The 21,675-nt window shown below is 39.5% G+C and overlaps 1 protein-coding gene across 19 annotated transcripts in view; it reads right to left on the bottom strand.

The window, feature by feature from the left end:
• dlg1b (discs large MAGUK scaffold protein 1b) overlaps positions 1-21,675 on the bottom strand; it is a 156,438-nt gene that overhangs the window by 6,631 nt on the left and 128,132 nt on the right. For 11 of the 19 annotated variants that reach the window (XM_051953004.1, XM_051953008.1, XM_051953012.1 and 8 more), the window contains 9 exons: positions 21,359-21,503; positions 16,156-16,285; positions 13,026-13,182; positions 11,844-11,946; positions 10,811-10,925; positions 8,547-8,723; positions 8,095-8,161; positions 2,886-2,985; positions 521-562 (listed from right to left, as the gene is read on the bottom strand). In XM_051953004.1, the coding sequence (XP_051808964.1) occupies positions 521-562; positions 2,886-2,985; positions 8,095-8,161; positions 8,547-8,723; positions 10,811-10,925; positions 11,844-11,946; positions 13,026-13,182; positions 16,156-16,285; positions 21,359-21,503 (1,036 nt within the window). Of the gene's footprint in view, positions 1-520; positions 563-2,046; positions 2,081-2,885; positions 2,986-8,094; positions 8,162-8,546; positions 8,724-10,810; positions 10,926-11,843; positions 11,947-13,025; positions 13,183-16,155; positions 16,286-21,358; positions 21,504-21,675 lie in introns of all 19 variants that reach the window. The other 8 variants (XM_051953005.1, XM_051953014.1, XM_051953018.1 and 5 more) reach the window with 3 other exon arrangements.

Raw genomic sequence — 21,675 nt, 5'->3', positions numbered from 1 at the left:
CAAAACATTTTCAAAATGTCAAGAAATTGTGTGATGTGATCAAAACTTTTAACAAAACAATATTAAGGTTTTGATAAATGAGTCATATTTTGTCAAAAATACTTATTTTATAAGTGAAAAACATTTAGTGAAGTTTTAATTCCATTTGTAAAGATGTTAATTCCTAAACTGATCTGTAATAAAAGACAAATATTCTAGTTTTTAACTCGTAAACTGTCGTGTTTTAGATTGTCTTTGGCTTTTATTTGTGTTTTTGTGCTGTTTGTTTCCTCAGATTTGAACTAAATGAGCTGAAAAAGTTGAAAAACTGCAGAATAACGTTAAAAAACATTAAATAAACGTTGAATCTTCATCTCACATCTCATCCGTTTGGGACTTTTAGCGCCTGCAGGTTTTCATGCTGCATTCAGGAGCGTTAGCAGGAAGTTAACTGTGCGTGAGGTCATGCTGTTGTCGGCCAATCGGCAGCCTGTGCCTCGTTATGACATCAGTTAGCGGTTAGCATCGGAGTCACACTTACGGTAGCTACTCTCACTATCGCTGGCGTTAGACGTCACGTGTTCTGGAATCACAACAAACACAACAGAGCCGGTCAGCGCACGGATTCCCACGATGCTTTGCTCCGATCAGACCCACAAATCAGCAACAAAAGTCTCGTCCCCAACGAGTTTCACTTCAAACTCAACAGCTAAATATTCACTTTAATAGTTTTTATTTCACGTCTGCTCTGTGGAAACTGTGACCATGAGCTCCGTGAAATCATGATGTGACTTCACAGACCAAACAAGCAATCACTTCATCAATAGTTAAGATATACTAAACAAACATGATTAACGAGGTAAAAACATCTGAGAAAAACAACTCAAAGGAGAATCCTGCTGTGTTTCCATTAATGCGTCTCTAAGAGTCATGTAGTCGTGTTAACTTTGTTCAGTATTACAGAAAATAAAATGTCCAGAATCACTCAAATATCAGAGAAACAGAATATCAGAACATAAGAATTGTTCAAAATGACAATAACTTGTCCTCAAATGGTTCAGAAATGGTAAAAAATCCTAAAAAAATGTGACTAAAATGTCTTAAAATTCATCTAAAATACTTAAAACTTATTCAAAATGCTTCAAAGAATTGTTCAAACTCGTCATAAAACCAGAGAGAAACTGAAACTAAACGTCGTCGGATCCTCGGGGACTCTGTGGAGCAACGATTTGAGCAGAAAACAGCAGAAAAAATAAAAAACAGAAATGAGAATGAAAAGTGAAGAAGTCTGTCTGAAGAGGAGGAAGAGGAGGAAGAGGAAGGTCTGAGTTTCCACCAGAACCAACGTCGGCGTCAGATTTTACCGATTTAACAAACTTTTACCGACTTTACTTTGACTCTAGAATCAGGTTTGAAAGTAGAAATTCAGTTTTTTAGTTTCTGGATGATAAATGATGTTCTAAACACCGAACAATAAAAGTTATTTTTACACTAACGAAGAAGAACAATAAAGTTCACAGAAAGATTTTGAAAGCTGAATTTTAATGCTTAGTTAAAAAAACATTTTGCAGACGATGCAGCTGAATGTTTCTGTGATTTTATTATTTACACGGATCAGTTAGCTGCTTTTGTCAGTTTTTTCTTAAATTTTGAGCCACACTTTTACCAAAACGAATCTCCTGCAAACATCTGACAACTTAAGAGCAAACTTTATTACATCTTCATCTAAAGACGTTTAAACCAACTTGTGGACGTTTTACTTACAAAGGAAGAAGTGAACTAAGAAACTGAGACAGTAAGTCACTTAAATATAGTTTTTTTACTATCAAAGACAAAGGATCTGGAGAAAAAGAAAACAACTAGAGTCAGTAAATGTATTTATACAACGTTCTAGAAGTTATTTAAATCTTTATCATCTAAATCTAAACATCATTTTTCTTGTTGTTCCTGTAAATGCCAGCAAGGTTTGCTTCATATTTCTTGGTTCAAACTGCAGCTGACAGAGTTTACTGGTGGAGACCAGGAGGCTGATGGGAGTTTCTGAGGAGGGTTTGGAGGGAAACTTACTGTGGCCTTTGGACAGAACGTCGTCGCTGTTTTCCTGTGATCAGCAGCCAAGTGAACAACGAAGAGAAACAACCACAGAAACACAAAGTTACTGAGTTACAGCGACGGACAGAGAGAGCAGAGCGAACGCCGCCAGTTGCAGGGCTGCAATGTTGGCTCAAGAAGGACTCAAAAAGGCGGCCATGTTTGGCTCTAAGGAGGAGCTGACTGGACGGCCATGTTGGATACTCCTTAGAGCCAACTGGGGCGGCCATGTTGGCTTAATAAGGACTCAACAAGGCGATCATGTTGGCCCGTCTTGGAGCCAACATGGCCACTATCTTAGCTTAAAGAGGATCTATCAGGACGGCCATGTTGGCTCTAAGGAGGAGCCGAATGGACGGCCATGTTGGCTCTAAGGAGGAGCCAACAGGGCTGACATGTTGGCTTGAAAAGGAGTCATCAGGACGTCCATGTTGGCTCAAAGGAGGAGCCAACTGGGCGGCCATGTTGGCTCTAAGGAGGAGCCGGCAAAGCGGCCATATTGGCTCTAAGGAGGAGCCGGCAAGTGGCCATGTTGGCTTGAGAAGGACTCAACAAGGAGGCCATGTTGGCTCCTTCTTAGGGCTAACAGGGCGGCCATGTTGGCTCTAAGGAGGAGTCAGTTTGATGAGTCAGACTTCCTTCACTGCTTCGACTCTTTCATAGTTTTTAACCCAATCACTGGTGAAACTGATCGGCTCAGCCTGTTACCATGACAAACCGGGGCGTTCGCAGCACGCCGCCGCCAGCTGATCTCTCTTCCTGCTGCCAGTCACATGACCCTCGGACAGACCGCCCCCCCAAACCGTCGTACTTACGGTCGACGTCGCTGGTCTCCTGCTCACTCGCCTCTTTGCTCTTGTAGAATGGAAACTTTCGGGAAAAGAGGTTCTTTTTACGCTTGTCATTGAGAGACTGCTGAGGAAAAGGAGGAAGAGGAGGAGCAGGGGTGATGGAGTAAACAAAAAAAGAGGAGGAAGAAGGGAGATGAGGGGGTCTGATGATGCTTCAGACAGAATAAGAAGCTTCCTGTCTGAGCCTGGGGCTGATTTAGAGACAAACCTGCTCTAAACTCTACTTAAACCGTCTGAACTCCAACGATCTACGGTCGTTTTTAGCTCCAGTCTCAGATTTAAATCCTTTTTTAGTTTCCTTTATTCAGAGAGTTCTCAGATGCACTGCCTGCAGCTCATCTGAGAACTCTCTGAATTTTAATGAAGTCACTGTTGGTCACAGCTGAGTCACCATTAGCTTCACATCTGCACTAAATTTTTAGTTTTTTTACACCATCTGATCAAAGCAAACTGTTTGTTTTTGGTGACTTTATTTTTAAAACGATTAGACTAAGTGTTTTGATGACATTTCGTGGGTTGTGTAGTTGAGCTAACGTTGATCAATATAGAAAAAGTAATAAATAAATGTCCAGAATGGCTCAATATCAGAGAAAAAGACTATGGTTTATCTGTGTAAAATTAATCAGAAATGGTAAAAACACCTCAAATATTTGTTCAAAATGTCTCAAATATCTTAAAAATGCTTCATGAATCTGTTCAAACTGGTCCAAAATGATTTAGAAACCGCTAAAAACAACTCAAAATCTGTTTAAAATATTTCTAAAAATGACTTAAGACATTGACGAAATGTCATTAGAGTTGACGAAAACTACAAAAACCTTCTCAGAATGTTTTTAAAACAACTCAAAAACTCGTCCAAAATGGCTGAAAAACGATTTAGAACAACTCAAGTAGTGTCCCAAATGACAAAACTTCTCTAAAAATCTTCAAAACTTGGTACAAATGAATAAAATTGCTTTAAATGATAAAAATTGTCCAATAAGACTAAAAAATGCTCATAAGAACTCAAAAATGGTCCAAAATGTAAAGAAAAGTTGCACCAAATTAGTCAAAATGTGTTTAAAGTATTTAAAACTTGTTCAAGATGCCTCAAAACCTGGTCAAAATGTCTCTAATATCGCCTAAAATGAGAAACGTTCGAAATTACTTCAAACTTGTTCAAAGTTGATGTTTTTACAGTTTCTACAGCTGAAGGAAATACGGGTTTAATGAGAGAAAAAGATCTGAGGCTTCGACTAACAATTACATCTGACATGAGAAAAGAAGAATTTACCTAAATGTCTATTTTTTGTGGAATGTATAAAAGCAACATAGAGAATTAAATGGTTTTGAATAAATATCCCAATTTTTAAAGTAAGTTTTGGAACCGCACATCTCAGACGAGTAGGTAAAGGTCCATCAGACGGTTGAAAATGTTAAATTCTTTAAATAGTTGTTAAAGTTTCGGTCTATATTTTGTCAGTAACAGGCCTTAGAGCACGGCGGTGGATTCTGGGGTTCAGAGGGTTTAAGGACCAACTAGCAAAGACTTGAAATGTGAGAAAATCCTGAATAATCGTTGTTGAATCCTCAGTTACAGACTTTAAATGTAGAAATGTTAAAGTTGTAACCAGAAGTAAAGCTGACAGTGGAGTGGTTCTAATCCAGAGAGTCTCTACGTTAACTTTAACAAACGCTGCAGGTCTTTGTTTTCTACTCACTCTGGTTTCTGAATCCAAACGCTAAATGAACAGTTTTAATGTTTGTTTCTGTCCCCTGAGATTAAACCACACAACCAGACGTCTGACTGTCTCCACCTTTAGAGTGGACCTACAGATGCTGTTTCAGACGCTGGTTTCTCCACAGTGACAGTGAAGGCAGCAGCAGGAAGTGAACATGCGACGACATGCAGTGACGAAGCAGCGAGAAGCCGAGAGAAGCTGGAAACTCCCTGAACTCTGAGAGGTTCCTGAATGTCTCTTTGTTCTGTCGGGTTTTTACTCGCTGTGGGTTCATTTTTACTGAAATCTAAAGTCCTGAACCTCTAAAGAAACAGAAGAACCAAGAAGAAGAATCACAAACATCTTCTGTCCGTCTGTAAGAATGAATTAATGGTTTTTAAAGCCTGTTCAGTGACTGATTAAACATCACAGGAAACTTCCTCATGGAGCTGAACTGTACAGGACTAAACAGGAAGAAGCTCCACCTGGTGGATGAACCAGGAACTACAGCTGATCTATGAAACATTTACTGACAGTTAAAGTATTAATAATTGGTTTAAACTACTGCAGGCAACACCAAACAAAGAACTGTTATTTTCACTGTAGAATAATCTGTTGATTGTTTTCTGGACCAACTGTCTTCAAATGTCTTGTTTTGTTGTTTTTTTAAATTAAAAATGCCACAAATTGAATAACTGATTATTAACACAGATGAAGTTTTCTCAAAGAATTTTGTCACTAAATTGAGACTTCCTTTGACTTTTTGAAATTCTGACTTCACACTCAGAAGTCTGACTTTTTTTCTCAAAAGACCTTTATTCTAACTTTAAATGCAGAATTATAAAATTAAACTTTTTTTTTTTTAAACTGCCACTTTCCAGGGTTGAACACAATATCCTGACTTTTTCCCTTAGAATTCTGACTTTTTTCCTTAGAATTCAGATCTTTATCCTAACTTTAAATACAGAATTTTTAGATGAAACCTGAAATTCTGATGTTTCTGTGAGACGTTTTTGACTTTTTTGACTTCAGGTGCAGAATTCTGGGATTAAATGTGGAAGTTTGAATTTTTTATGGGATAATTCTGGTTTAAATAAAAAAAATTCTAAAATCAAATTTAAAATTCAGTGACTTTCTGATGTTAAACTCAAAAGTCTGAAGTTTTTTCATTAAAAACTCGATTCCCCCCCCCCCAAAAAAAAAAAAACTTTTGACCTTTACGCTCACTTTAAATGCAGAATTCTGGGATTAAACCTGAAATTTTTTACGTTTTCATGGGATAATTCTGATCTTTAAAGGAACATTCTGTGTTTAAACTTGAATTTTGACTTTTTTATGTGATAATTCAGACTTTAAATGCAGAACTCTGGAATTAAACCTGAAATTCTGACTTTTTTGTGAGACTATTTTGACTGTTTTTATGGACAATTCCTACTTTAAATGCAGAATTTTGCGACTGAACTTAAAATTCAGCTACTTTCTGGAGCTGAACTCAGAATTCTGACTTTTTTTCTCAAAACTGAGACGCTTATTTTGACATTAAATGCAGAATTCTGAAATTAAACCTGAAATTCTGACTTTTTTGTGGGATAAATCTGACTTTTTTCACACAGAATCGGTCTTAAACACTAACTAAATAGTGGCTTTATTAATTAAAATATTGATTACAGCAGAGTGCACCTGGAAGCCAGAATCTGAGGTGCTGATCAGCAGGTGTTGGGGGCGGGGCTTAGTGACATCATGCTGTTATCCAGCAGAGGGAGGGTGAGTGGTGAGGAAGAGGAGGATGAGGAGGAGGAAGGTTTGTGTGAGCAGCAGACGTCAATGTCAAGCGTTTCTCTCTGAGGGTTTCATGCATGTTTTGGGGTTTGTCTGCTTCCGCCAGTGTTAGGTTGGGCTGGAGGCGTTGCCGTGGCGACGCGTGTTAAAGCGACACACGGTTTAGAGCTGGGAGGAAAAAACGTTCGACTTCAGCGACGACGACGAAGACGACATGCTGTTAACTGGCAGCTGGTTTTAGTCGACGTTAGTAGGTGGAGATCAGGTGGCTGCGGCTCAAAACACACGTTTAATAAGAATAAAACACTTTATAACACAGATTTAATAAGAATAAAACACTTTAAAGCACATCTAATAAGAGTAAAACACTTTAAAACACACATTTTAGAATAAAAACACACAGAGAAACTGCAACCTTTCAGTAAAAACGCAGCTTCACAGATTTCTTCAACCCTCTGGAGTTCATTCTGCTGTTTTTAACACATTTCTGACGTCTCAGTTTAACGATTTAATAAATTATGGAGCCACCAAGAGCCCAAAATACAAGAAAAATTATCCCAGACACAAAGAAAAATAGTTTTAGTTCTTAAACACACAAATACAGCAGAAAATGTGAAGATTAAAGCTGCTGGCAAGAAGGAATTTCATCACAACTTGTTTCTGTGCTTTTTATGCTATTTTCTTAGAACTATATTCAAATATTAATAATACAAGAAACTACATAATTTATGTTATTATGAGTAAAACATGGTGAGACTCCAGAGGGTTCAGATTCTGTGGAGGAAGATTAGGACCAAAGTTTAAAAAAAAAAAGTTCTGACCTTCGATTGTCCAGAATAATGTTGTTAAAGTCAGAATTATGACTTTAAATGTAAAATTTTGACTTTCTTCTCATAATTCTGGCTTTAAGTTCAGAATTTTGAGGTTAAATTAAAAAAAAAACTTGAGTTAATTCTAGGATTAAACTCCAAAGTCAGACTTTAAATGCAGAGTTTTGAGATTAAAATTTTAAAAAAATCTAAAAAAAAAATTTATATTAAACTCAGAATTCTGACTTTTATCTCAAAATTGTGTTAAATTCTGACTTTAAACACAGAATTTGGACTTCAAATGTAGAATCCTGAGATTAAACTTTAAAAAAATTCAAGTTAATTCTGAATCAAGGTCAGAAAATGCCGACTTAATTCAGATCTCAAACTCAGAATTCAGAAGCCTCAGATGGAACTTGGAAAATTCTGAGTAAATTCTGGTTTAAATTAAAAATTCTGACTTTTCCCTTTGTCTTTAAAGTCTGACATCAGAATTATTGCTTTAAACTCAGTCAGAATTCCGGTTTAAAGCCAGAATTATGTTAATTCTGACTTTAAACTCGGAAGTATGAGGTTGAACTTCTGGCATTAAACTCAGAATTCAGACATTAAATGCAGAATTTTTCTGACTATAATGTCAGCAGTCCAACACTAAATTTGTAAAATATTCAGTAAATTCTAAGTATATAATCTGAATTCTGACTTTTTTCCTCAGATTCTGACTGCTCTAAAGTCAGACTTTTAAAGTCAGAACTCAAACTGATCTTTACGCTGCTCTTCGTCGTCTTCCATTAGATTTTGCTCCATCTATAATCATCTGTTATTTTCTCTACTTCTGGTTCCTCCTGGCAGTAAAATGCCGGTTTAACTGAAGTAAACACTCACCCCTCGCTCTCGAGACTTGGCGTTAAACTTCACCGTCTTTAATCTCGCTCTTTCCTTCTTCTCCACTCTGAGGTCAAAGAGAAGGAAACGTCAGAAATCCTTCAGTCCATGAGATTCTTCATGAACAAGCTGAAGCTGCTGTTCTAAAAGTCCAGCTTTAATCAGACATATCATCGATGTTTGTGTGTATGCAGCGGGGAAAATAAGTGTTTGATGCACCGTCAATGTCCCAAGTTTCCTCACTGACAAAGACAATAAAACAATTAGCTATTTAAAAACCACACAATCTAATTTAGTGGATTTATATTCTAGATTCTGCCTCTCAGCTGAAGCGTTCCTACGATAAAAGTCAGACCTCTCCTTTCTTTGTAAGAGGGGACACTTGGGCGGTGAGTCAAAGCCTTCATCAGTCCTTCATAATCAGATCTGCTGCAGCTCTGCGTTTCACTGACCTCCTCTTGCTGGGGATGACCCCCACCTCCTCCACCTCCCCCTGAGCCGTCAGCTGCCTGGCCTGCCACCACTCGTCATCGGAGGCGTTCACCACGTGGAGGATGTCGCCGAACTTAAAGTTGAGGCCCTGACTGGGCAGACCGGAGTCTCTGGTCTTATCGTAGTCAAACAGAGCTCTGGAATGATGTTAAACCATTAAAAACAAACACAAAGACGACAACATTCCAACCAACACTGTTTAAATGAAAGGTTAAATATTTGTTCTAATCAGTGAAGCTTAAAAGGGAAGTTCAGTCAAACTTTCTAATAACTAAATGAGAATTTAGAAGAATTAGAAGTGAATAACTGATTAATTTTATATTTACAGCTACGTGATGCTCAGTAAAACTCATTTTAAATTGATTTTAAAAAATTAATTTCAGTATATTTTGTAATTCTCCAATTAACGTTGTTTATTTCATCACATTTTTAGTGTCACTTTATTTATACACACAAACAGTTCAACTCAAACTTTATTTAACTTATCAGGACAGCAACAACACTGTTTTGCTGCTATTTGTATTTTGCAACAGAAAAACAAAGTCAATAAAACTTTTTAAATCAATAAATCAAACACTGATGTAGAATTTTTTGAGCAAAAAATAAACTTAACTAATTATTTAACTGAATTTATTTAATTAAATAACATTTTTCACTCCTAACTAGGGATGTGGGCGTTTAATCGTTTAACCGCCTACTCATTTATTAAACATTTAGTACTTTACTAGTTGGTTAAACGCTGCATTAAGCATCATGCTCCTTGTTCTTCGTGCCTCGGCTTCTTTGTAAACATGCTGAGCAGGGAGAGAATCGCTCCTCCTCCCCTCACAGGTAGCAGGGGGCGGGGCCACACAGTTTGTGGAAGAAAGTTTGGAAAGGTAAAGTGGGAAGATGGCGACGCTCCCGCGTAAGAAAATCAGCACCGTTTGGCAGTATTTTGACGCAGCAGATGACAACAAGGTCGGCTGTGTAAGCAGAAACCAGTGTTGCCAACTTAGTGACTTTCTCGCTAAATCTAGCGACTTTCCAAAGCAGCGACTTTTTGGTCAAAAGCGACTAGCGACAAATCTAGCGACTTTTTCTGCCGTTTTGGAGACTCTGACAGGAAAACTTGGATCATTCTGCAGTTACTGTCCTCAACAAGCAGCAGGTGCTGCTGTGAGCTCCTCCCCCTCCCAAAGCACAGGCTGTCAGTGCAGTAACCCCACAGCAGTCCCAGTGTCTGATCACTCTGCAGCCAGACAGCAGATGAATTGCGCATGCGCAAAGTCACTACAGATCCCATCCAGACTTACGGAACGGGATATAAATGAAAATGTTTCTTCACTGTCATTATGTGGCTTTATAGACTAGTCGACTAGTTGAAAATAAAATTTGAGACTAGTTGGTGGGGAAATTAGTCGAAATTCCCATCCCTACTCCTAACACGAGTAACTTTGCAATGTGAATATTTGTTGTGACTTTTTAATATTTTTTCTAAATATTTGATCAGCTGTATTTTATTACTTTTGTTTTAATGTTAATTACAATATAAATATAATACAAAGGAAAAAATAAACAAAAATTACTCTTTTTAAAATAAAAAATCAAAATGAATTATTTCAGTGCAAATACAGATTTTTCACAAAATAATTAAATTAATTTAATTGAATTTATAATCTAATTAGTTAAAATGAGTAAGATAAGGGATTTAAAATGTTCTAAAGTATATTAAATGATTTTTGTGTAATTTTATGTAACTACTTAATTTTATTTAATTAACTATATTTTTAGTGTTTCTTTAATTTTTCTAGTTTTATATTTCGTGTTTCTATTTAATCAAAAAAAAAAGTCAGTAAAGCTTGAATTTTTTTTTTACTCCTGACACACTGAGCTCAGTGAAACCATTTATTTCAATTATTTGTTAAGGATTGTTAGTTTTTTTAGACGAATTGTATTTTTTGTGTCTTTGATTCAATTAAATTCTGTTTTTAATTTTTTTCACTAAAAGTCTGATTGAGCTAAAGAATCTTTATTTTTCTATAACAAGAGACAGTTAACAGGTCACATCATTTCAATAAAACAAACATTTTATTTAGTTTTCTGTCATTTTTTAGTCAAAAATAAAACCATTATTTTAGTTCTGTGGTCCTAATGTGAAGCCTTCCACATAAAGCAGCTTTAATATAATCAATAAACATAAACAATAAATAAATAACTATAAACGAATCCTCCAGAGTCTTACCTGACGTACAGCGACCTTTTCTGACTCGTCCTCAGAGACCCGGATCCTGAACTGATGCTGCTGTTCATCATCTGTTCTCTCAGATCGTGAATCTTCGCCTCGAACCGACTGTATTCTGCAGCGACGAGAAAAATGTAATAAAATTATTATTATAAAAAGGTTCAACATCACAGAAAGATTTTAGAATATTATTTAAGTCTGAAGGAAAACAGAAAACTGCAGCTTTATCTGTTTATTTGACTCATTTTAACAAATAAAACAAGTTTTTACAAAAGAGAAACTTCTAATGTTAACAGTTAAAGTTTGTTTCATAACAAATTAACTATTTTAGTGTTTTTTTTAACCAAAAATCCAGATTCTCGGCCAAAACATCCTGATTCCAGCCTCTTAACCAGACCCTTAACCAGACCATCTGAATGGTGTTTGTTTGTTTCTGTTGTTACTTTTAGAGAAAAAAACTGAACAAAAAGTTTTAAATCAGCAAATCAAACACTTTAACACAAATATGTAAACAAATAATAACTTAAATGATTTAAAACGGATCATTTTTACACAAGAGAAACTTCAAACGCTGGCAGTAAAAGATTTTATAATAAAGGTAACGTTATTATTATTTATTCTTATTGTAAAACAACTATTTTTGTCTTGTTTTATTAACCGAAAATACAGAAACTCTTCAAAAATATCTTGATTTCAGCCTCGAAAGTTAAAGAATCGACAGTTTTGCTAAAAATATTTCTTCAGTGTAAACTCAATATTATCATAATTTTTTGAAGTCGTGAAGTTTGAGGTTTAAACTTCAGTAAATTCTAAGTTCTCAGCTCAACAACATTTGATTTAAATGGAGGAAAATCTGCAAAGAACCTGAAAACCTCCAGCTAGTTTCAGCTTCAGCAGCAGGTTCTTAAAGATCTGCTTCAGTTTTCAGATGAATCTGATTCAATCCTGTGTTCAAACTCATTAAATTAAATATTTAAGGCGACTTTTGATCCTCCAACACCAGTTTTTCCTCCTGATCCTGTAAACTTCTCACCCTCCGGCCTGTAGTGGGCGATGATGGTCACTGTCTGACCGGCGTTCTTCAGGGCGGCGGCCGCCTGTTCATGCGTGGCGTTACGGAGGTCGACTCCGTTCACCTGAAACACAAAAAAGAATGTCAGAAAACCTGAAGAACACGAGCAGCTTAGTTTGTTTCCATCTTCTAGTTTCAGTCGTACATAAATAAACTGACAGAACATTTGAACAGATTTTATCCTTCATGGACTTCAAACTTGTGTTTATTGTTCTAAAAACAGGAGAAAGTTCTTCTTAACCCTCCTGTTGTCCTCATTTACAGGCGCCAAAATTATTGTTTCCCTGTCTGAAAAACATCAACATAAGTATTTAAGAAAATCCCTCAAATGTGACAAAAAACTTTTGTAAATATTTTCAAAAACTGAGCATTTTCTTTAAGAACATTCACATAAAAATCAACCAAAATCCAGCGAATTTCGCTGGATTTTGGTTGATTTTTATGTGAATATTCTTAAAGAAACTTTTTTTAACAATTTTTTTTTCCACCAAAAAATGTTCAAAAATTTCCCAAAAACGTTGAAAATGTGGACATCAGAAGTTTCACTGTGAATACATATTTATTTTTCCCACATTTTCAGACTTTAAAGCGGGTCAGTTTTCACCCGTGGGACGACACGAGGGTTAAAGGTCCGATAAAGTTCTGTAAACGTCTGAGAAAACACTCAGAACGTTCTTCCTTCGCATCACGGTGGGAAAGTTTTATAAAGAAACGAGTCAAATCCGAAACTTTTGTCCCAACATTTGTTTAATAACAAATAAATCTTCTGACGCCTCCACAACTCGTTAGATAAACGCTGTTGAATGTTGCTTTGAGAACATTTCTGTTGTTCTAATCTGTCCTGAAGATCTCTGGATGTCGACTCTTAGCTCAGGTTTAACCTCAAAGAAGCTTTATTGGAAATGATGAAGTCCAATAAAACTAGCACTGTGGTGTCTGTGTTTACTTTTGTGTGTTTATCTGTGTTTGTGTATTTGTTTTTGGTTATCTGTTTCTATGTCAATGTGTCCATGTTTTTATCAGTTTGTACTTGTTTGTTTACCTGTTGGTGTGTGCTTGTTTTTGTTTGTCTGTTTGCGTTTGTGTGCCTTTGTTTAGATGTGTGTGTCTGTTTGTATCCGTTTGTGTTTGTGTTGTACGTACCGACACCAGCCGGTCTCCCTTCCTCAGCTCTCCACAGAGGTCGGCCGGTCCTCCAGCGAGGATGAAGGAGATGAAGATTCCTTCTCCGTCTTCTCCGCCCACGATGTTGAAGCCTAGTCCGGTCGCTCCTCGATGCAGCACCACCTTACGGGGCTCTCTGTTGAACCAAAGGAGCCGTCAATCATCCAGGAGCCATGTGACCTCATCTAGGAGCCACGTGACCTCATCTAGGAGCCACGTGACCTCATCTAGGAGCCACGTGACCTCAGCTAGGAGCCACGTGACCTCATCTAGGAGCCATTTGACCTCATCTAGGAGCCATTTGACCTCAGCTAGGAGCCACGTGACCTCAGCTAGGAGCCACGTGACCTCAGCTAGGAGCCACGTGACCTCATCTAGGAGCCACGTGACCTCAGCTAGGAGCCACGTGACCTCATCTAGGAGCCACGTGACCTCATCTAGGAGCCACGTGACCTCAGCTAGGAGCCACGTGACCTCAGCTAGGAGCCACGTGACTTCATCTAGGAGCCACGTGACCTCAGCTAGGAGCCACGTGACCTCATCTAGGAGCCACGTGACCTCATCTAGGAGCCACGTGACCTCATCTAGGAGCCACGTGACCTCATCTAGGAGCCACTTGACCTCAGCTAGGAGCCACGTGACCTCAGCTAGGAGCCACGTGACCTCAGCTAGGAGCCACGGGACCTCGGCTAGGAGCCACGGGACCTCATCTAGGAGCCACGTGACCTCAGCTAGGAGCCACGTGACCTCAGCTAGGAGCCACGTGACCTCATCTAGGAGCCACGTGACCTCATCTAGGAGCCACGTGACCTCATCTAGGAGCCACGTGACCTCATCTAGGAGTCACGTGACCTCATCTAGGAGCCACGTGACCTCAGCTAGGAGCCACGTGACCTCAGCTAGGAGTCACGTGACCTCATCTAGGAGCCACGTGACCTCATCTAGGAGCCACGTGACCTCAGCTAGGAGCCACGTGACCTCATCTAGGAGCCACGTGACCTCATCTAGGAGCCACGTGACCTCAGCTAGGAGCCACGTGACCTCATCTAGGAGCCATTTGACCTCATCTAGGAGCCACTTGACCTCAGCTAGGAGCCACGTGACCTCAGCTAGGAGCCACGTGACCTCATCTAGGAGCCACGTGACCTCAGCTAGGAGCCACGTGACCTCATCTAGGAGCCACGTGACCTCAGCTAGGAGCCACGTGACCTCAGCTAGGAGCCACGTGACTTCATCTAGGAGCCACGTGACCTCAGCTAGGAGCCACGTGACCTCAGCTAGAAGCCACGTGACCTCATCTAGGAGCCACGTGACCTCATCTAGGAGCCACTTGACCTCAGCTAGGAGCCACGTGACCTCAGCTAGGAGCCACGTGACCTCAGCTAGGAGCCACGTGACCTCATCTAGGAGCCACGTGACCTCAGCTAGGAGCCACGTGACCTCATCTAGGAGCCACGTGACCTCATCTAGGAGTCACGTGACCTCATCTAGGAGCCACGTGACCTCATCTAGGAGCCACGTGACCTCATCTAGGAGCCACGTGACCTCATCTAGGAGTCACGTGACCTCATCTAGGAGTCACGTGACCTCAGCTAGGAGCCACGTGACCTCAGCTAGGAGTCACGTGACCTCATCTAGGAGCCACGTGACCTCATCTAGGAGTCACGTGACCTCATCTAGGAGTCACGTGACCTCATCTAGGAGTCACGTGACCTCAGCTAGGAGCCACGTGACCTCAGCTAGGAGTCACGTGACTTCATCTAGGAGCCACGTGACCTCAGCTAGGAGCCACGTGACCTCAGCTAGGAGCCACGTGACCTCATCTAGGAGTCACGTGACCTCATCTAGGAGCCATGTCACCTCATCTAGGAGTCATGTGACCTCAGCTAGGAGTCATGTGACCTGGCAGGAAGCAAAATCAGTCCTGTGTTTCTGTGCCGCGGTGGCAGCAGATAAACTTTTAATTAGAACTGAAAATATCAAATCAGAAAAGTCAAAATAAAATCAAACTGTATACAAAAACGTAGGAAACGTCAGCAGAAAATTGAAATAAACAAGAAACATAAACGCTGATATTGTGCAGATTCTTTATTATGTGGAAAGTCTAGATGTTGCACTAAATGTGGAAAATATAAATGATTGAACAGGGTTCTAGTATAAAAGGTATAAAGTTAGAGTTCAATATACTGATACTGAACAGTTGATGATGGAAAACACAATGGTGGGACTGAACTTTCCTGCTGCAGAATGAAGATTAAAATTTCACTTCGTTTATGAAACTGTGTTTTTACTATTAAATAGTATTTACACCATTGATTGATTGACTGATTTTTTAGAAACAGATGATTGTAAAATGTGAGAAAATGTCCATCAGTGTTTCCCGAAACCAAAGATGACAAATGTCTTGTTTTGTTCAGTAAAAAACAGAAAATATTCACATTTAAGAGGCTGGAATCAGAGAATTTAGACGTTTCTTCTGATAAAATGCTGTAAAACGATTATTGGTGACAGATTCAATAGTTGAAAAGTGATCGATGGTTTTCACAGCAAACAGACTGTAAATAAAAGCAGGACTGATGAAGATGTAACTGCAGCTTTGAACCAGTAGGGGGCAGAATGACTGCAGCTCAAACAGACAATTTAACTTCTTCAGCTTCTTTCTCACCACTTAAAACTGATAAAACATCACAATGTGGTTGATTTTTCACACAAATTTATCGACACAATTCCTTCAAGTTGAAAATCCGATGATTGAATGAGTTTTTTCACAGTTTCTAGCTGATAAATGGTGACGTTTAGTTGATTTTTGTAAAGATAAGATTAAACCTGTTAAGACAAATGGTTTCATTTTTTAGGAGAATTTTTTAATGAGTAGGTGAACAAATATCACAGTTCAGTTATTTCTTTAGACAGAACTACCCGATTGCTTCAAGGACGGTCAGAAACTATAAAAATCCAACAACTAATTCTGTTTTTTCAGCTTCTGGCTGATAGATTTTTGATTATCTTTGTGACTTTATTAAAGGCGACCTTCCTTTCCTGCAGGTTTCTGGGTTCAGAAGGTTAAATATGGAGCTGATCTCTGTATCTGAGGTGTTTTCGTGCTCACCGCGTGACGTCGTCGTCTCCCAGCATGCTCTTCGGCGTCGGCGAGTAGCGTCCGGAGGAAGCCGGCGGAGGAAGCGGCTGACCCAGGAAGTTGGGGGGGCTGATATGGTTCTCCAGATGCTGCGAATACGCTGGAAGACAGACAGAACGTCCAGACGTAAAACAACAACAAACAGATGAACAGCCTCCTCACAGCAGCCACCGGTCGACTCCTTCAGTTTCTCCACCTGAAGCTTCAGCTGCTCACCTGTCCGGCTCCTGTTACCGTCTGATTGGACGAAGCCGAGGGGGTCGAAACCTCAACCGGCTGATGTCAAACTGTTTATGGGATACACGAGGAAACCCAGACAGGAAGCTTCATGGAGAGTTTCTCCACACAGATTTGATGTTTCAGGGATCAGACTTTGCTTTTTTTTTTTAACCCTCCTGTTGTCTTCATTTACAGGCACCAAAAAATATTGTTTCCTTGTCTGAAAAAAATTCAAAAATTCAGCAAAAAAAATCCCCAAATTTCTGAAAATTTGCAAACCTTCAGGAAGAAAATTCCAATAATTCCTTAAAAGTTTCCCTCAAGTTTTATTTAAAAAAAATTGGCAAGAAAATTCATGTAAATATTTTCAAAAAATGAGAAAAAATTTACCAAAAAATCTTTAAAATATCTAAAGTGATTCTATATATATCAGTAAACTTCTAATATTTTCTTTAAGAACATTCGCATAAAAAAATCAACCAAAATCCAGTGAAATTCGATGGATTTTGGTTGATTTTTTTGTGAATGTTCTTAAAGAAACATTTTACCATTTCTTTTTTCCATCAAAAAAATGCTCAAAGATTTCCCAAAAAAAGTTGAAAGTGTGGACATCAGAAGTTTCACTGTGAGAATATTTATCTTTTTCCACATTTTCAAACTTTACAATGCGTCAATTTTGACCCACAGGACGACACGAAGGTTAAAGTTCACAGTAAACTGATTCTAAAGATGGAAACTGAAGAAAAATAAATAAAACACTAAGAAAGGTCAGTTCCTGCTGCAGCAAATAAAACAAAGTAAACTGGAACTTGTGATTAAATTGATCTATTTATCTTATAATTTTAAAATCAGGTGTTTGACGGATCATTTGGTGGATGAAATGTCAAAAAGAATCTTATATCGTGTCCAAAACCCCCAAAATATTCAGTTTTTTATCATTCATAATAAATGTAAGCAGATAAAATATTTTAGGAGGTTAAAAATTAGGTCTAGAAATTATTTTTAATTTCTAGTTTTACAAGTTTGAAATCTGCAGTTAATGTCCTCTCTGGAATTTTTACACTTTGAGGACCGGACTGGAGCCTCTGGTTTTGGCCCGCGGGCCACATGTTTGACACCCCTGGCTTAGTTAATTTAGTCATCTGATTACTCGGGAATTCTTTCAAAAACTCGTCATATCCCAGACATAAATTTCAGAATTAGAGCAGAAGGTACTGCTGTGTTTACAGAAAATAAAATATGGTCTGGTCTCTAATTTTTAAGAAAACAGAAGAAATATTTCCACTGAAGGCGACGAGCTGCAAACAAACCAAACTGTGGAGGATCTGAAATATAAAAATCCAGTTTCAGAGACAAGCGGAGGTTTGACCGGCAGCGACATGTTTAAATCCGATCACTTCATCTGATCCAATCTGTCCAATTGGAGCATATGATAACCGGAGCAGGGGATGATGGGACGGCGCCGTCGTCACCGCTGTTATCCCCCCGGAGGCCGAGCGCACTTAACAGAATTATTTCCCATTCGTTACCTCTGGCCGGGATCTTTGCCGTCATTATAGATATTGCCGCCCCTCCTCCTCCATCGCTGCTGTGGATGCAGCTGATTGGATTTACCGCTCACCCTTCACGTCTCAGAGGAGGACGACGATAACATGGAGGTTAAACTGGGAGGAAGAGTCGAGGTCTTCAGAGAAAAGGGATCTGAGGTCACCCTGGGACCAGAGCTCGACTTTGTGACACCAACAGCTCTGATGGTTTACAGCGTTTTTTAAGTGATTCTTTTATCTCAGGTCAGTTCTCACACGTTCTTATTAAATCGTCTTTCAATGCAGGAGCTTAGCAGTCGTTTCATGGCAATTTGAACCTCTGCAGAATCTCTTCCAGGGTAAAAAGAACCATCAGTGGTCCTGAAAATACTCCAGACGGTGATTGTTTAAACTCAGAGGACAGCAAGCATCAGCTGTTTACTCCTCTCAATATCCTCGTCGTTCTTTCCTCTAATTTTGCCTTGTTTCGACCACAAGAACCCCCACTGTGGAACCATTTTTCGAGTAGAAAAAAGAACTTACTCCAGGAAATAAACTGGTTCTGATTGGTTAAACTCTAAGTGGACCATATCTTCTCAAAATCTTCATCCAGTAGCTGTCTTTCCCTCTCTAAGATCGCTATCAACAACGTAAAATTAACCGTTTAGACTTACAAAGTTTCTGAACATTAGATCTTAAAAACGTTCCTGGAACTTTCTTTCTTCATGGACAAGCCCCTTACACAGGGAAATGTTGTCTTACATTAAGGGAACATCAAAAGGAAGTTGGGGCAGATGTGAGGTAGCATCAATGTTTTTGGTAATGACCCAAACCCCTGACAGAGGTTCTAAAGAGAGGCTGGAAGACATACCGAGGTTCATGTTGCCTTAAAATGGTCTAGAAAGACTAAAAGGGTTGATTAGATCATGCCTTCGAAGTTCCTATCAATGTTCCCCAAATTTAAGATGGTGGTCTCTAGTGTTCCAGGAACTACTGTGAAGGAACCTTCCCAAGGGGTAAAGATACCGCCGTTATTTTCATACGTGTTTCCAGAGCAGAGCCAAAAGCTGTTAAAGATTCAGCAATTAGTCCACTAACGAATTTAAAGCACAACACATGGTCAGCATGCTTCAGTCCACCATAGAAACCCCTGAGCTGCTCCAAAATCTCTAACAACCTGTTTGCAGTTTGCAGTTTGCATTAGAACATCATGCACATCCGTTTTTTACGTGATCAGCAAACACCTAAATCATTACAGGCCTTTAGAGAAGCAGGAAGTGTGACCAAAGATGTTCAGTCAGGCTTCGGTTGTTAAAATACTTCCAGTCCTTCTTAGATGCTGAGAAAATCAACACAGCTTCCCCTGTAGATTTATTTTACTGCTAAAGCTCAAAATCTACAGTTTTTGTTCGGCTTTGTTGAACATTTGGCAGACATGCTTTAAACCAACACCAGTCTGCTTGAGTTTCTTCTGTTCAAGTCTCTTCACAGCTGCTCTTGGTTTGTTTTAGGCTTTATGGAACTAAATTGGTACGAAGCTTTTCAGGAGGTTGTAAAATCCAACCATTTCTGTCCGCTGCAGAGCCTCGTGTCAAAAAGCCATATACTGATTAAATGCTGTGCAGCCATGTAAACATTGGCTCATGTTATTTAACATCCATGTAAACAGTTAAGGTGGACCGTCTAATAAGAACGCTTTCAGTCAGATTGAAGAAATACTGGTAATGTGATGAAACACCTTGATCTGCCAAAGTGTCAAACCAACACATTTCCATTAGTTTCTAAATGCACGCTGTGGTTTAAACCTCTTTATGGGGACGAACTCTCAGCCAGTCAATGTCATATTAGAGTTCAGGTTCCTCCGTCCGACGATCATCTCGCGTCTGATTGATCCGTCCACTGATTGATCGCCTCCATCCTCGTCTCCCGGTTCCTCCCGCCCTCGTCTGTTCAGGATCGGTTTGTCCTTCAGTGTCTCCACATTAAGGCTCATCGAGGGAGTCGTTGGGAACAGATCCAGGGTTCGTGCTCTGAATGTGTTTGAAAGCCTCGACTTTGAGACGTGTTGTTTGATGAATGCCACCGGGAACGGCATCGTCATCACCAAAGACATGCTGCAGCGGATTCAACTCAGGGTCAAACCCCAAAGTCAACCAGGACATGTGAACAGGAGCTGCTAATCCGGTTTGAGTTCGTCACGGTGCAACATATCCGAGCTGTAACCGTCACGACCGAGGAGGCAGTGTGATGATGTGTTATCAACATCAGGAGTTAAAGACGTTTTTGTGACGACTGGAAGCTGAACATGAGCTCAAAGTGCAGCAGGGAACAAACATGAAACCTTCGATCATCGGTGGTGACCAGAGGAGAGTCTGCAGCTACCATCAGGAGAAGAAACAGCTGCTTCTACTGGGGACAGCTGGAGCCGATCAAGGCGAATCTGAACAGATCGGTATCGACGCAAATATAAGACTAGTTCTTTGTTTACGTCTGCACTCACAGATGTCAAAATTTAAATAATTTTCTGAATAAAAAACAGCATTATTGATCAATAATTGACTAATTCAGGACACAAATTAAGCACATTAGACATACGTCTTGTGCTGATATTGTTGTTTCAACCCACAGACACATGATATGGGCTGAAACACCATCCTAGGTGACCACAGCTTGATTTTAAGACTTGGCTGAACAAATATACTGAACAAATATTGAGGGTGATATTTGGCATTGTTATAATTACTTGTATTGAATTTTTATTGGCTAGTTACTGCGAAATAAATTAAATGTGCTACTTTGGCTGTAATCCAGCTACCTTGTGGTCTCAGTAATCTCCCACCCACAGCGCTATCCAATTGGTTGCCAGTTCCAAGTCATTGCTAATCATCGAAAGCTATTGTTTACCCAGAAAGACAGACGGGAGCATTTGGTGTTAAGTGTTTGAAAGGTGAGGTAGGAGATGCTGCTGAAATTGGAATCAACACTGCCATTAAAAGCCACAATAATTCACTGTTTGGTGTCAGTGCAGCTGGAAGTTGTTTTGCTGACGGTGCTACGCTCAGGCTACCTTTGAGAGGCTTGCTGTCAGGCTAGCGGCTAATGCTATCTGGAGAACCGTAACATTTTTCTAAAGTCCTTAACTTACTTGACCATTTTTCTAACTGACAGACACATCTTTCTAGCAGAGAAACAATCTACAAAAACTAAACAGGAAGCACACCCATCGGCACAAATCAGGACATTAGTTATTCACAGTAGCTAAGGCTATGCTAATTTTTTTTTTTTTTTTCTTTTTCTTAAGGCTATGCTAATGGCGAGGAGCTAAGTTAGGAAGCAGCCATAGATAATCCTACAACTGTTTGGAAAACAACAGTAATGACAGTACTGGTTCTTGTTGTGTTACTGTTTGTGCAGAAGGTGAAACTCACAGTTGGTGAGGTCGGGCGGGGCGAAGCTGTCGTTCATGAAGACACTGTTGGGTTTAGCCACTTTCAAGTAGACCACGTCTGGAGTGTTTTTCAAGGCAGTGACGGCGTGTTCGTGGCTCACCTCCTCCAGGCAAGCACTGTTCACCTGGAGAGATGACACATCACGTCAACATGTACCAGCTCAGAGCAAAAACCATTCATCCAGGTAAACTTTATTTAAACTCAGAGCACACTGAGGTCTGAAGGCCTCGTTTAAAATGCAGCCGAGAGAAAAATAGAGACAGAGTAGAGGTTTAACATGTTTTCAGATCCATAGC

Source organism: Acanthochromis polyacanthus, chromosome 9 (assembly GCF_021347895.1).
Source record: "Acanthochromis polyacanthus isolate Apoly-LR-REF ecotype Palm Island chromosome 9, KAUST_Apoly_ChrSc, whole genome shotgun sequence".
Taxonomy (NCBI): Eukaryota; Metazoa; Chordata; class Actinopteri; family Pomacentridae; genus Acanthochromis; species Acanthochromis polyacanthus.
This window is presented reverse-complemented; position numbering and strand designations above follow the sequence as displayed.